General features: G+C 38.8%; 1 protein-coding gene across 2 annotated transcripts; it reads right to left on the minus strand.

Moving 5' to 3' along the window:
• Positions 1-852: 852 nt before the first annotated feature.
• LOC104609659 (uncharacterized) lies at positions 853-16,526 on the minus strand. 2 transcript variants are annotated; one of them, XM_010276023.3, is made up of 6 exons: positions 16,164-16,526; positions 15,784-15,884; positions 9,013-9,084; positions 8,558-8,724; positions 8,348-8,459; positions 853-1,240 (listed from the first exon to the last, which is right to left on the minus strand). In XM_010276023.3, exons 2-6 carry the CDS (start codon positions 15,820-15,822, stop codon positions 1,016-1,018), a joined length of 615 nt encoding a protein of 204 aa, XP_010274325.1. In that variant the 5' UTR covers positions 15,823-15,884; positions 16,164-16,526; the 3' UTR covers positions 853-1,015. The 2 variants fall into 2 exon arrangements, with proteins under 2 accessions (XP_010274325.1, XP_088752778.1); XM_088896652.1 differs by lacking the exon at positions 16,164-16,526 and having other exon boundaries at positions 9,018-9,084; positions 15,784-15,843.
• Between the last annotated feature and the right edge of the window lie 560 nt (positions 16,527-17,086).

Below are 17,086 nucleotides of genomic sequence, written 5' to 3' on the forward strand. Positions count from 1 at the left end.
TAGCAAGGAAAAAAAGTCTCTAAACCTCAAGGCCCAACTCGTAACCCAACCTAACACAAACTAGGCCCACGACATGACCTACAACCCATCCAGCCCGTACGGTCTCAAGCTGTGGGCCATGCCAGACAGACCCCCCAAAGTATCCAAAGGGAAGGAAGTGCAGCCTGACTAGACCCACAGGCCGTGCCGCCTGTTTTACATCTCTATTGGCAAAGGAAACTATTGGCGAAGATGACAGAACCTCATTTTCTCTATTGGCGGGAACAAAGTAAATAGGCCTATTTGATTTTGAGTAAGAAAACAAGGAAACCTTGTTGGTGTTACGTTGTTAGTTATCGGCGAGCAGTTTTCTGATTACTCGAATACTTCAACCTTGGAGTAACTCAATTATAAAATTTCATTTTTTTTTTAAATAAACACATTCATATTCATTATTTGTAATTGAGGCTCAGTTTGGAATTAGTACAAATACAAATATGTAGAGTGCAAAACCCTGTATTTTGTACTATTTTGTATGCATTTGCACTGTACAAATATTTGTATTTGTACTCCTTCCAAACTGAGCCTCAATTACACAAATATTGGAGTAATTCACATACACAAATTCATTATCTGTACAATTTTAAAATGGAAATTTCAGTGGCTAATGTGTCATGTACATTTAGGTGTTCATACAGGAAATTTGTTGCAGAGGCTGTCAGCCATTGCAGCCAATTCAATATTGTGAAGCAGAGAGCAAGGCACAAGAAAAGAAACTTTCATGCTCATGCCGAAAATATTTGTGAGCGTAACAAGGGTTCAAGACTTGGAAAGGCGTAGTTGGGGAAAAAATGGCAAAGGAAATCCAGGGTATTGGACCAACCAAACAAAGAAAACTGCGACTTTAAGTTATCGAGTCATCGAGAATCCAAGAGGGGTAGCTCAATAGGTCATGCAAGATCTTGCAAAGAAAAACTAAACTTGAAAAGAAAATTTTGAATCCCTAACATGCAATAAAAAGAAACTTTCATAATTTTCATACTCTCACTTCAGATTCTACTTCCCCCTTCTTTCTGCTTTTTTTGGCCTCTGTAGCTCCCTGTTGCTGTTGTTCAGCCTTTTTCTGGGCTCGAATCATTGCTCGCCTTGCTCGTGGCCGCATCTCTCGTACCTTCCGAGGAGGCATCACGTATGATTCAAGGGGACGATCACCAAAAGGGTGCTCACTGCTAGAAAATATCCTCAATTTTCGATCTCTATCCTGCATTCACACAAATCACTCAAGCTTAGGGTAATGAGTTACTGGCAACACTTTACGAGATAGACTTCCGAATAATAAGTGGTGAAGGCAAATTGGAATATGTTTAAAGCCACAATAACTCATCTATCTACACATTCAAGTCGGTCCATAACTTAGGATGAACCATGTAATAAACGTTATACAAGCAGAAATCAGTCCTAACAAGCCAATGCTCTTCGCCCTTTTTAATTAATTACAAGCCATGCCCCAACATCTGGAAAAGGGCAAGCTATTCAGAAATCTGATCCCTGCGCCTGGAACCCCTGTTCTACAACAGCTCCACATACACCTTGTCTTGCAAGAGACAACTTTTCCAGATCATTGACTGATCAAGAAATCCATCTAAATAAGTTGTATTACATACATGCCAATGCCACTGCTTCAGGGTACAAGGATCTTCTACCTTAGAAGGTGTCTTATCCCTCACCACCTAGCAGTCACATTCCAGCCAGATGATTAGGCAAGTGTCGTATCTTGTAGGAAGAGAAAAGAGCTCCACTATGAGTTACCTTCTCTAGCCATCTGGCAGTCGCCCATTCCAGCCAGATGATTGGGCAAGTGTCATATCTTGTAGAAGAGAAAAGAGCTCAACTATGAGTTACCTTCTCAAATGACCTTAACTATAAGCTCAACCATGCGAAAATAGCTCATTAGGATAATAGCCATCACATCTCTAAAGACACTACACTCCCAGATAGGCAAGGGTTGCCAAAGGCACATCCACCAAAGTTCATCTTCACGATCCCATTGCTGGATGGAAGTACAATGTATTTGGTTCTTCCTTTTCAAGCCATCCAAGTGAGAAGCTACTCCCAGGCATATACAAAGCATCTAAGTTCTTTATCCAGCATGGGCAATAGAATTTAGCCATTCTTCAACTTCACTAGGTCCTAAGCGGATAAAAATGAACTTCACAATACCTCCCCAACACAGTAATTTTAGTTTATTATTATCTAAGCCTTTCCCAACTCTATGGAGCGGCTACATGAAGCCTGTTCGGTCATTCCCTTCTGTTCAGTGCCATAACTCAGTAATTCTAATTCAGTGTCATAAAGTCATTTACAAATTACAATTCTAACATTGAAGTTTTTCCTTGTAAGTACGTACAATTCAGCAATAAGATACCAATAGTCTTCACATTTCTTTTTGACCCACTTAAGGGAGGCGGGTCCCAAAACCAAAGGACGTTTAGATATTCAAAAGGGGTATGGGGATCAGGCCCATCTGGGAAGCAAAGTGGGCCCTAAGGAAGGGACGCGGGCCAGGAATCCAGGGCCTTTGAAAATTCTTGAAATTCAGAGTTGTCTCTTTCTTAGCCCATCTCAGGGGAAAGGGAAGGAGGTTGCCAGAGAGGAATCTTATTCTTCGGGGTCGTCCAGCTCAAATATTTCATCTTGGGGAGGTGAAACTTCCAAGAGTTTCGCTTCAGAGATAGAGGTGGTTCCGGCAGAAGGGTTCACGGGAGATCCAGCAGTGTCTTTGGAGCCTAAGTCTCAGAAGGAGGTATATTCGCCAGGGAGTACAGGGGAGAGAGATGAATGCCCAAAGACCCCCCTTTGGTGTCGTCAAAGATGTCGGTCCCTCAAAACATGATGGTGACTCTGGTCTCAGAAGAAGAGGTGGGTAGGCTGCTTAACTCTCAAAAATGAAGCAGAAAGGCAAACAATCGCCAATAATGGGGCTTCTATCGAGCCTTTGGCAGTTATTCTTCCAGAGCAACAGACTCGGAGGGAACAGTCTAGTACAAGTAATGGTCGACTAATCCATCCGAGGTGTGCTCAAGACAGTGAAGTGTCCTCTTGGGTTTTAACCATGGTTTCAAATGTCGCCAAATGTCATTAATGTCGCCCAACATATGTCGATATCGAGGTTCACCGACATGAAAGTGGATGGTAATATAAAAATTACATTATGTCGGTCGACCAAATCGGTCCAAATAACCAAAAAAAAATACAGTTTTTCCTATTATGTCAACAAGATGTCGACTAATGTACATTAAAAATATAATATATTAGTATATTATATTAATATAATGCAGTATATTAATATAGATTATTCCATTAATAATTTCTATTTAATATTTCAAATAAAATATTTATAAAAAGAATTAACAAAATATAAAAACAAAAGAATAAATTAATTACTTTATAATATAAAACATAAAATATTTTGCAAGTAATAAAATATTAACTAGTTAGTATTTTTAAAATATTTATTAAAATCGGAAAATGTTTATTAAATTTTATAATAAACTATATTCTACATTTAATATAAAAAATCAGAATAAGTTTAATAAATTTTATACTTAATCATAATTTATTATAAATTTAGTATTAAAAATCATAATAAATTCATTAAGTTTTATAAGAAATCAGAATTTATCATAATCTTAATACTACAAAAAGGAGAATCAGTTTATTAAATTTATAATAAAACATAATGTATTATAACTTTAATATTAAAAAATCAGAACAAATGTATTTCGATTTACTAGTGTGAAATAAATATATTAGAATTTATAATAAATCAGAATTAAAAATAAGAAAAGAAAATATCAGATAACCTTGTAAAAACATCAAAATGCATAATAAATTAGTAAATCGTCATTTACTAATTTGTTATTGATCTTAGTTTCTTAGCTTTATATAATGGTTGGGAATAAGATAATAGTCTAGAAATATGTATTAATGTTTCTTTTATCATTTTACAAAATATCTTTGCATATTTCCACAATGTCTCTAATTTTTACAATATTTCCCCTCGACATTTCTGACATATGTCCTATATTTTGGTAAGCGACATTTCCATCGACGTCGACATCGACATTTTAAACCTTGGTTTTATCCAAACTGCTTAGCTTTGGGGAATTCCTGGGAGTTTCAATAAAAGGAATGGAAGAAGAAACTAAGGCTCTATTGGTTGCTTTGGAAAATAGACATCTAATGAAGAAAGAAAAACAAAACGGGAAACAAACAAAAGAACTTCTTCTTCTGACTTGGGGGTTGAATGAGAGGACTGGAAACATGGGAAGGAAAAGTAGATCTGCTCACCGTCAACTATGTATAACATTAAGATTTTATCATGGAACATTAGAGGGTTAGGATTTGGGAGGAGACGGATGGTGGCAGGGGACTTTATCAAAGAAAAGAGGTTGGATATCTTGTTGTTACAGGAAACTAAAGTACAGAAAGTAGATTTCTCTATCATAAGGAGTATTTGGGGTTTCCAGCCTTGTGAGTTGTGACTGGCTTTACATTCCAGCAGTAAATACAGCAAGGGGTGTAGCTATGGTGTGGAATAGCTCCAAGTTCACAGTGGTAGATAATCATATTGGAGTCTTCTCTATCACAGTGAAACTTTATTCACAGCAGATGGACACGACTCTCTTGATCTCTACTGTGTATGGACCCAAGCCGCCCAACAGCTCCTGCGTTATAGCCCTTATTATGGGAGCAGCTCAGTGACGTGAGATGTAGGTGGCCTGGTCCTTGGGTCATTGGAGGCGAATTCAATGCAACTCTGAGTTATGAAGACAGACAAGGTGTTAAAAGGTTTGGCATCTCAACAAAGTTTTTTTTTTCAGATTTTATGCAAAAATGGGGGATGCTGGACTTACCGCTGGCGGGTGCTCGGTTCACCTGGACCAATAACCAAGATTGCCCTTCTTTGGTGAGAATTGACCATTTCCTTACTTCTGTGGAATGGGAGGAGATGTTTCCTCAGTCATCACAAGAAGCCCTTCCGAAAGTAGTTTCCGATCACATCCCTTTATTGCTGGATACAGGGAGGATTATCAGAAAGCATGCGCCTTTCAGATTGGAACACAGGTGGCTGGAGCTGGAAGAGTTTCAGGCAAACTTTATTAAGAGGTGGTCAGAAGCAAGCTTCGAAGGGTCAGCTAGTTATGTGTTCAGGAAAAGTTACAGAAGGTAAAGGCTCAGATTAAAGAGTGGCGGCTAACACGGTCCAGGGAGTCCAGGAAAATAAAAGAGGAATGTTGCCAAATTATTTCTGAAATCGATATAGAGAAAGAGGATTCCATTATTGATGAGGTAAAGAGAAAGAAGAGGTGGCAGGCTAAACAAGCAATGACAAGTTGGCATTCCAAGAGGAAATCCACTGGAGACAATGTTCCAGGGTACAATGGCTGAAGAAAGGTGATAAAAACACCACTTTTTTCCACAAGGTGGCAAATGAAAGGACTAACACAATAAAAAAAATGCTTGTGAATGGTCACTTGGTGGATAAAAGTGATGAGATATGCGGTGCAGGCCAAAATTAGATGGTCTGCAGTTTTCTCATCTATCAGTGGATCAGGTAGCAGAGCTGGACAAGCCTTTCTCAGAAGAGGAAATGTTAAAGGTGTTGAAGGAGATGGAGGGGGATAAGGCCCCAGGGCCAGATGGTTTTACCATCTTATTTTTTAAAAAATTATGGAAGGTGTTAAAAGCGGATTTGATGAAAGTATTGCAGGAGTTTCACTCCTCTGCTGCTTTAGAAAGAAGCCTCAACTTTTATCACGCTTATCCCTAAGAAAAATGGAGATTCTGAGCTTAAATATTATAGAACAATTAGCTTACTAGGGAGCGTGTATAAAATCCTTGCAAAGCTCTTGGCCTCAAGACTGAGATTGGTGCTGGGATCCCTTATCTCCTCTTCTCAGGGGACTTTTGTTCTTAACAAGCATATTCAGGATGGGATGTTGACAGCCAATGAACAAAGAGATTCTAGAAAAAGGAGTGGAAAGAAGGGACTTGTGTACAAAATTAATCTAGGGAAAGCTTATGACCATGCTAACTGGGCATTCCTAGATTATATGCTGAAAAGGATGCACCTTAGTCAAACCTGGAGGAATTGGATGAAGGTTTGTGTCTCCACACCTAGATACTCAATTCTACTCAACGGACCTGCAATAGGTAACTTTAAAAGTTGTAGAGGTCTTAGGCAAGGAGACCCCATGTCCCCCCTCCTACTTGTTGTCTTGGAAGGGCTGAGTAAGATGATTGGTAGAGCTGTGGAAGGTGGATGCCTAGAAGATTTTCAAATAGCTAACAATGGGGTAGAAATTCCCCTACTTCAGGTTGCGGATGATACACTATTTTTCTGCAGTACTTAAGCTGATCAAGTAATATCTATGAGGTATATTCTTTGCTGGTTCGAAGTGGTGTCAGGGCTAAAGGTCAATTTGGCGAGAGTGAGATGATGGCTCTTGGGGATGTTGAAAGCTTGCAGTCCTTGGCAGATTTGTTGGGGTGCAGGGTAGGAGCTCTTCCTTCTTCCTATTTGGGGCTGCCTTTGGGGGCCAAATGCACTTCTAAAAGTATCTGGTCCTTAGTGATGGAGAAAATGACTGGTAAGCTAGCTTCATGGAAGGCAAGGTAATCGTCTAAAGGGGGTAAGCTAACTCTTCTAAGAAGTGTGTTGGCCAGTATCCCTGTTTATTGTATGTCTTTATTTCCAATCCCCTCAGAGATAGCTCAACATTGGAGACAATTATGAGAGACTTCCTTTGGGTGGGTTGGAAAGACTCTAAAAAGATCCACTTAGTCAATTGGGACCAGATTTGCAAACCTATCAAAGACAGTGATCTGGGAATCAGATAACTGAAACCCTTCAATCTAGCTCTTCTTGGTAAATGGTTCGTTCTGGAGGTTCTTAAAGGAGCCCAACAAGCTTTGGAGGCAAGTTATAGCACAGAAATATGGCATTCACGCAAACGGGTGGGATGCAGCTGAATCTACCCTCTCGTACGGGTGTGGGGTGTGGAAGGGGATCTATAAGGCTTAGCCTCTTTTTATGAAAGGAATTTAAGTGTCAGGTTGAGAATGGTGCAAGGCTGTATTTTTGGCATGACAGCTGGTGCTCAGAGTATCCTTTGAAAGATTTGTACCCACATTTATTTCTCTTGGCAAATGATAAGGACGTCAACTTGTCAAGGTAGCTGAGTGTTGTAGACTTGTAGTGTGTCAGGTGACTCTTGTCTGGACTCCCTACTTCCGGAGGGACTTTAATGATTGGGAGGTCCCGCAGGTGGCAGAGCTGCTGGAAAAGCTGCAAGGTATAAGGTTAAACCCCGTTTCCCCAGATCAGCAATGTTGGCATTGGTCCAAACCTGAATTGTTCTCAGCGAAGCCCCTTTTCTCTAGTATGGAGCCGGTCAATCCAGACTATTTCCCCAGTTTTCTAGTTTGGGGTGGTTTGGCCCCCTTTAAAGTGAAGTTTTTTTACTTGGGTGACGATTGGAGATAAATGCTTGACAAAGACTATGTTGATTCGAAAAGGGGTGGTGCTTCCAGACGCCTCGTGTGTTCTATTTGGTAAGGGAGAAGAGACTTCCAGTCACCTGTTTCTTCACTGCAACTTCTCTTCAAGAATCTGGAGTCACCTAGTTAAGGCCATTCACCTTTCTTTTTTCTTTTCTTTTTTTTTTTGATAAATCCATTAACCTTTCTTTTTGCATGCCTAACTCTGTCAAATCTCTTCTTGAGAGTTGGAAAGCTGAAGGCCTATCCCTTGGCAGTCTTGTGGTCCATTTGGAGGGAGAGAAACAGGAGCATCTTTGATCAAAAACAGATCCAAGTAGAAAAGGTGATTAACTCAGTTGTAAATGAGTTGAGAGAGTGGCTGAGCTCAAATATGCAGTTCAAAAGAGATGTTTCTAGTGCTGGTGTAGTGGTTAATTTTTTTGAGGTTTCATGAGGTATCTCTCTTGCACAGTCTTTGTGCAGTGAACCCTTCCTGTATCTTTCATTGTGTTTTCCTTAATAAAATCTTGCTTTATCTCTTCAAAAAAAATACTCTGGCTATATAGATATAAGTAGGAAGCCAAAAAATGTAAACCTGATCTATTTTCTTAACAAAGTATCTTGACAAAATTATTAAATTCCATATAATTCTGAAAATCAGATAAGATGATAGTATGGAACATTGACAAAAACAAGTCTTATCCTACACAACACTTGCAGGTAAGATCAGATGTTCACCAGTAATTTATTTTAGAAGCAATAGTGGTTCTATAATTTCACTTAGTTTTGTTTTGAAAAAGAAATAGTTTCCATTATCACTTACATCACGCAATTTATTTCGTGGAAGCATCCGTAGGACAGCTTTCCGAATAACTTCAGTAGGATCCTTGGCCAATTGGTCCTTTAAACTCCTTTCCTTGAGGTGGCCAACATACCTACAAGTTAATAATAGATTAATGTTGAGTCAAAGAAACAGTTATACATAAAACACTTGATGTCCACAATGAGAATGACTATAACCATTGGTACTTGCCCAGTATGCCAGCGATAAAACTTATCAGTCAGTTTCCTCCCTGTGACACAGACATCTTTTGCATTGAGCACAATGCACATATCACCATCTTCGCGGTAGGGTGTGTATGTGGGCTTATCCTTGCCTTGAAGAACAGTGGATATTTGGGAAGCCAACCTCCCGAGGACCTATGAGAAAATAGATTTATGATATTATTATCTACTTAGAAATCAAAGAAAGAAAAGTAGTATATATATATATATATATATATATATATATATATATTCCACCAAGCCAAATCAATTCAACAGATTACAAAATTTTAAACCCTATCTTACCAAAAAGTCCATCAGGTTACAAAATGTCCTAATTTTCTACTCATTTGACTTGCCAAAGCTAACATTTCCAGCCCAGTGTACATCACATGTTTCAATCCTTGTAAAAGCAAATAGAGAAAGAATGAAATAGAATACAACCTGACCTTTGGCATCAAATACTCGCCATCGCAGACCTTCCAAATTGATACGCCTCAGGCCAGCAAGTGCTTTCTGCATGACACATGCATTAAAAGAATAAAAGGGAATTCAGCATGTGGTTGGTTACCTAGAAGATGAAGTTAAGAAGCAAAGTGAAATGACAATAATACTCTTAAATAGTGATCTTCAATGGTTTGTGTATATTGCCAATATAAAAAAAAAAATGCATATTAATTTAACTCATGCATATATAGAGACAAGATAACAAGAACAACCTAACATGGATCCCAGTGGCATGACACCAGAAAAGAGACGGGAACTGCCACTGGATAAGTCTCACCATAGAAATACTCTAGGTCATAAAAACCATGCACTACATTTTTTATCTTTTTGAGCAAAAGTAACTATGATTTTATTGAAGAAAAAGAGGTACATGAGAAGTTTTACATCAAGAAGAAAAACAAAGAATGCAAATTTTTTTTATCAGCAGAAAATAACTTATTTTATTAGAATTAATTAAAGCAATAGTTAATACAAGTTGATGACAGGGATGTCATCCCTAAATAATTTCCAATCCACAGTTACAGGAAAGACCAAAAAATGCTATAGGTTCCCAACAGCCCAAAGTATTTCAGGTTATAATTTTGCCAAAGCATCTGCCAACCCATCTGCAGTCCTTATCCAGCCAAAAGTAGAATTGAATCTCTTTGCTAGGGTGTCAATTTCTCTGAAGGCATGTCTGTATTTCCAAGGAGCCAAGCTGAAATTCTTGGACCAAGAGTGTGAATCTCCTTCAACTTCCAATTCCCTTGCTCCAATTTGTACTGCAAGCCTAATCCTTGTAAGAGAGCCATAATTTCGGCCCGGACTAAATCTCCAAAACCGATTGATCCTGAAAACAGGGCCACCACCACTGTGCTGTTTTTACTGTTATAGCTTCAATCAGTTCCTCCTTTGATTTGCTCTTTTCATTAAAGATTCTCTGATTTCTTTCTTTTTTTTTATCAATAACTTGAGACTTTCATTAGGATTAAAAATAATTAGACAAGCAAGGAGAGATAAGCTTTCTTAACTCTCCTGCACATAATGGAAATAAAATCAAAAATCAAGAAAGACAATAGATTACAAAAGAGCCCAAAACATAGAATCCCTAGTCACCCCTTGTTTGGCTAATCCATCTGCAAAGGAGTTAGCACTTCTTTTGACCCAATTCTCTGATTTCTTTCTTCCCACACAATCCAAATCAATGCTGTTTTTTCTGTCCTCCACACGACTCTTCCTCTCTTCTTCTGCTGCCTTGAGAAACTTGAGTTGAATAAGCCTACCACATGTGTGGGTTCCCATCTGCAACCAAAAAGAGAAAAATGCATTTCCATAGACAAGACACAAAAGGGCAGGTGATAAGTAAATGAGGAAGGGTCTCACCAATTTCCTTGCAAAGGATACACACTTGAGGAGAGAAGCACTTATTTGGCCTTCTTTTCTATAGCAAGTCACAGGTGTTGATCTCCCCAAGGAGCACTTTTTTTTATCAGCCTCTTCCAGTTTTCCCAAGGAGCACTTCCCAACACAAAGCTTATACTTTAGGAGGGATAGGTCTGCACCTGATTTCTTTTACCGGGAAAATTTCCCCCAAAGGTTTTGACAAGACAAGAAGGTTAAAAAAGCAAGCATAGGAGAAAAGGCCATCAGAAACTGCTCTGCCAGAGAGTTTTGTTCCATGGGGATCCAACACAACTCCACATTCATTGAACCCAATATGCCTCTAGCTTCTGCCAGAAAATGCACCAATCTCCAAGGCCCTCCATCTTTTTCCCTTAGTCATCTTACAGTATTGACAGAATCACCCTCAATGGCTAGACATGAAATGCCTAATGGTTTTGCAAAACGAAGCCCCAATAGGGCCGCCTAAATTTCTGCTTTTGTTGAATCAACTGGTCCTAAGGGACCATTGAAAGCCCAACAAATATTCCCATCTCTATCCCCGACTACACCTCCAACCCTACTAAACCAGAGGACCCTTGGGCACTCCCATCAAAGCTTAGTGTCATCCCTTCCTTCCTTGAATGGCGGTAGGTATGAGCATCCCGAAGAGGAGAAGAGTAGAGGACTTCCACTAAATTTCTATGGAGATCATTCAAAGAGAACCCAGCAAACTCTTCTGTATTAACTGCCCAAAAATTACAAAGAAAGGTGATATAGGAAATCAGGTCTTCAACTATTCTAGCTTTATTCTCAAAGACCTTGCTGTTTCTTTCTACCCACACACCCCACATAGTTGCTTGAGCTACCAGCCTCCAATACAATTTGCCTCTACTTCCTAACCGCCTACCTTGCCATTGCCACATAAACTCAACCATCTGTCTAGGAAATACCCAACTGAGACCAACTATCCTGAGGAAGTAACACCAAATCCTCCTGGCTACAGAACAGTGCAGAAGAAGGTGCTCAACCGACTCATCATCACTTAGGCACAGAGGGCAGACATGCGGAGAGATACACCACCTACCTTGGTTCTTCTTTCGCAACAGGTCACAGGTATTTATTTTCTTTAAGAATGACTCCCCCACACAGAAAAAAAAAAAAAAGAAACTTTAGGAGGAATTTGGGAGCACCACACTTTCTTATATGAGAAGCTAATGTTGATCTCACTCAACACAAGAGCCTTGAAAAAGGAATTCAATGAAAAATTTTCCAACAGGGTTAGGAGTCGAGATTCTTTGATCAGGGGTATTAGGAGATAGATAAACCTACCTAGGGGAATGTAACAGGTTTGCAATCTAAGCTTCTCTTAAGGGCCTTCTGAGATTTAGGAGGAATTTGGGAGCACCACACTTTCTTATATGAGAAGCTAATGTTGAGCTCACTCAACACAAGAGCCTTGAAAAAGGAATTCAATGAAAAATTTTCCAACGGGGTTAGGAGTCGAGATTCTTTGATCAGGGGTATTAGGAGATAGATAAACCTACCTAGGGGAATGTAACAGGTTTGCAATCTAAGCTTCTCTTAAGGGCCTTCTGAGATTTAGGCTCCAAGTAAATCTAAGGTTGAAGGGGTAAGGCAAGAGGAGATTGTGGCTTCTTGGGATTGAGATAGGTTGAAGATTCGAGGAAAGATAAACTAATACAAGCATTCCCTACTTTTTTTATAAGTAAATTATTTTATTAGATCAAAAAGAGAAACTAATACAAGCATCCCTTGAGAGTTTCGAGTTATGTCCTCTCAAAACAAAACAAAATCAAACTACAATTGTGCCGAATACAAAAGTTCCCTAACTGCCCCTTGCCTAACAAGACAATCAGCCAAAGCATTTGCTGATCTCCCCACTAGGGGTGTCCACGGTTCGGTTAACCGAACCATGGGCATATTTTATAAACTGAATCGGTGGTACCGGTTTTTTCATTTCTCCAAACCAAAACTGAACCGGTACCACTGGTTAACCGGTCCATCGGTTTCGGTTTTTGACTGGTTCGGTTCTTCGGTTTTTTGGTTTTTTATATTTATAATATATATTATATAAATATGTATAACATTATACTATAAATAATAAATGATATGTAATATATTATAAATATTTTAAAAACATATCATATATATAATATATTTATAAATAGATTATTATAAATATAACATAAGTATATATTTATATATAATATATAGAAAATATGCAACATATATTAAAAATATATATATAATATACATATAAATATATATACCGGTCGGTTCGGCTAACCACCGATTTTTTTGTAGGTTAACCGAAAACCGAACGGGCCCTTTGGTTTTTCAAAAAATCCAAACCGAAACCGAACCGATCGGTTCAGTTAACCGCATTTTGTGGTTCGGTTTTCCCGCTTCGGTTCAGTTTTTCAATTTTCCATGGACACCCCTACTCCCCACTCATTGTGTTCTTACACACAAATTTCTTGTTAGCCACTTAAACTTCTTTACTTCATTCCTAAAGCACCACACTACAGACTCTAAGTTCTGCAGCTAGCTCAGTACCACCTTAAAGCCCCCTTCAATTATTAGCTATTCCACACCTAGCTTGAGTTGCAAACTATACACATTGAAGAGTAGTTAATAACTCCACCCTACTGGAACCCCAACTCCTAAAGGACCCACATAAAAGAATACCACACTTCCAACCACATTCCTCAGGACCCCTTCCATCCCAAAGGGGCCTGGATTACCTACTACTTCCATTAACATTCAGCTTCAAAAAACCTTCAGGAGGATTGCCACTTCTCACCAATTCCTCCAAATATCAATAAACAATTGGTGGAATAAACCCAAGGATTTAAACCAATGGATAACTCTATTCAAGACACAATCCTTAAGCCCTTGTTGATTTCTTTCCTTGGAATATTCTGGCATTTCTTTCTTCCCAAATTGTCAAGATAGCACTTCTCTTGCCCACCTCCATAATTCTTCCTCTTCTTTGTTGCCAAGCAAAGGTAGAAGGATCAAATAATATGATTACTTCTACTAGAACATTCCACTTGCACCCAAGCATCAAGAAGAGCCAATCTCAAATCTCTGCAATAAAGGAAGAGGAGATTAGTAAATAGTAACAGTTCTCACCATGAGACCTACAAAGGATACACCAATAAGGTAAAACACAAAGGGAAGGTTTTCTCTTTTGTAGATTATCCAAGGTCTTTACTTTTCCATAGTACACTCCCCAATAGAAAGCCATAAACCTTAGGAGGAATAGGCTTGCACCAAATTAATTGGGAAAACCTACTACGAATGAGACTAGCAAAGGGACTTGAAGAAAGAAGCACAAGAGAAATTTATCAAAAAAAAGAAGCACAAGAGAAATTTATCAAAAAAAAAGAAGCACAAGAGAATGACCCTTTAGGCCATGGTATCCCAAACCTTTTGTTTGGTTCAAAGGGATCCAAACAGACTTTATCAAGAAGACACAACAAATCGGATAAACACTCAATCTCCCCATCCCTTAAACCTCTATGAAACCTGAAATCCCAATTTGGTGCCACAGGAGTTTCCAACGAAGAGAAAAATTTTGAAGCAAACTCTTTTTTGTACCATGAGACAGAGAATAAATAGGGGAAAAGGTCCTTCAAGGGAACGTCTCCAATCCAAATATCCTCCAAAAAAGGACAAAATTGCCAGCAGACATCATACCTAATAAAGCTTTGAAACTAAGGAAGGATACTGTGAATTTGCTTCCAAGGTGCCAGATTTGCCCATCGTGATACACCAGCATCCCATCAATTATTTGACTGAGCAGGATATGTTTCCTACCACCTCATGCCACATCATCTCTCCAGGGGCCACCAACCACAACCACTCCCCTAACAAAGTTGTATTCTTTTGAATTATATTCCCTAAGCCCAAGCCACCTTCCTCTTTACGCTGATATACCACCTGGTCCACCTCCCACCTAATTATGTGGTTCTTTTCTTTTTGATGAATAATTATGTGGTCCTTTCTACTTTCCCTTGGTTCTAAAGATAGTCTCTCATTAACTTCTCCAGTTTCTTGGCTTCCCTAATTGGGATCCTAAAGGCAGACAAAATGTAAGCTAGTATATTAGGAAGTGTGGCTCTCATCACAGTGATTCTACCCCCCAATGAAATTCAATTTTGTTTCCCCAAGGTCAATCTCTTCTCAAATTTCTCTACAACTGGGCACCAAAAACCACTCTCCCTAGGGTTAACCCCTAAAGGAAGCCCCAAATAGATCAAGAGCCAAATTGAGATAGGGCATTCTAAACACTCCACAACAGCCTCCACCTCACTAACCTCCAAAATGACACCTGCTATACATTTCTTTTCAAGACTGATTCTCAAATTAGAGAGAAATACTTTCTAAGCTCTTAATCAACACCTTCAAATTTCTCACTTTCTCAAGATCACTCCCCTCACAGAGAATTAATATGTCATCTGCAACCATTCCCTACTTTCATCCATGGCAATATTTCACGCATTCACGTTGAGAGACCGATCACCCAGTAAGGGAGATGAGTGGTCTAGATATTGAGTTAAATTTATAATATAATGCCTGTTTGATAAACTTTGACAAATGTCAGTAAAAGAAAATTAATAATGAAAACAACTAATAGAACAATGAACAACTACCCATGCCAATAAAATAGGGTATTGATGCAATTACCTAGATTTTGAACCAACCCTATCAACTATCTACATACACACTAACCACCACAAACTTGCCTAAGCCCCAAAGAGTAGTAGTGGGGGTTATAGCAAGTGTTTTAGGCGCTCATTGTTTTCATGCCATGACAGTCTTATCCTAACATTTTCTGCTTGGAAGCCCCTTACTAAAGTTAACAAAGAATGGAAAAAGAACAATTTAGAACAGATACAGAAAAAATAGTACTTAAGATGAGATAATGATAAGGATGTACTAAATTGCAGTGCCAAATAGGATGTGAGCTGGATACAAGAATAATTAAATTCACTATGCAGCACAACTTCAGATTTATTCTGCCACCATAACCCAAGCTTAAGCTTCCAATTCAACTTTATCTAGGTTTCCAGATCAAAACCCAAACCCATAATACAGAGAATTGGTTTATCGTAATACCAATAGAAGTCAAAAACTTCAGAACCAAATTTCTAAAAGTACTAGAAAAATGAAAAGAATCACTTCGCATGTCTTGACAAAGAATCACTATGTGAGAATGAGAAAGGAGGAAGGAGAAAGTGGATAGATAAAGCTCAAGCAGAGCAACAGCAATGGAAACAAAGAAAAAAGAAAATGAGAGTAAAGAAAGTGAAAACCCACCTTAATGTTCCCAGTGAAAGCACCAGGAGTGGCCGTCATTTCTCCTCCTAGCTTTCAATCAACGCTCACACAACTATCAACCAATGCAGTCTTTGGTGGACCTGTAACGTGATATAGATGGCAAGATCATCATGTTCCAATGCATTATGTATGGCCCTCTAAGGTGAGAGAATATCAACTAACCACAGTACCAACTATAGACTAAGACCATGGGATAAGATACTTTTAGGGTTTTAGCCTAACTGAGACAATGGCATTAGTATTCTTTTCTAACCACAGATAAGTGAATAGTTAAGTTTACGTACAATGCTTAGGAAGACTAATTGCTTTAATAAGAACGAATACTAATTGATTTTTAAAGTCAGAGAATATCAACTAACCAGCGTGCCAACTATGGCTTCAAACCCTAGGATAAGATATGTTTTGGGTGTTCAACGGTCTCAAGGTAATGGAGATCAATGGGTGATGGATTAATTATAGCGATCCTTGGCGCTCTGCTGCTCTGTTCTGTCCAATTGAAAAGGTATGGCCGGTCGGTGAAGAAGATAGAGAAGTAAAGGGAAAGGGACTGGCGGCTGCTGTTGAAGCTTGGATAGAGAGAGAGAGAGAGAGAGAGGAGAGGACCTAAAACGATTTGATCGCTGCAACGTTCGAGGGGTCTGGTCCGCTCAGACCAGAGTGAGGAAGAAAAGAGAGACGGAGCTCGAGAAGAGGAGACGAAGAAAAAGAAGAGATGTTGAAAAAAAAAAAAAAAAGTTGGAGTAGGGTTAAAAGATTATGGCCATTTTTGTAATTTTTGGATAATATAGGACATTTTAATCATTTCGTCGGGGCAAATGAAAGAATGGACCAAGATCTAAAAGAATGGACCAATGAAATTCTCAACTATAGAATCTTTTTGGTTCAAGAGTAGATGACGGTAGTTTTAGATGAAACTTGGTAGGGTGAGGTTTTAGACAAGCTGAGGGGATTATAAGTAATGTATTTTTCGGTTAATGAAAGAATCCTAATTGGAACTTTTGCTTGATAAATGGTTAAATTGTAGATATTTATGATGACATTTGGTAGGTAAGGGTCTGTAGTTATATGAGTTCATTGGTATGATTTGGTGGGTACAAAGTTGGGTTTGGGTCAACGATGTAAAACCGAGGGGTTGAAGGTTTTTGCCAATGAGGAGGAATGAAACAGAGATCTAAAGGTCATAGTGGAGATCTCAGGTGAAATTGGGTAGATGGATATATTCTAAGGAATTTGGTATAATGGATCTTAAATCAATTGGGTAGATTGGGATATAACCACTCAA

The sequence above is a fragment of the Nelumbo nucifera genome, chromosome 1, assembly GCF_055504915.1.
Source record: "Nelumbo nucifera cultivar China Antique chromosome 1, China Antique-T2T, whole genome shotgun sequence".
Lineage (NCBI taxonomy): Eukaryota > Viridiplantae > Streptophyta > Magnoliopsida > Proteales > Nelumbonaceae > Nelumbo > Nelumbo nucifera.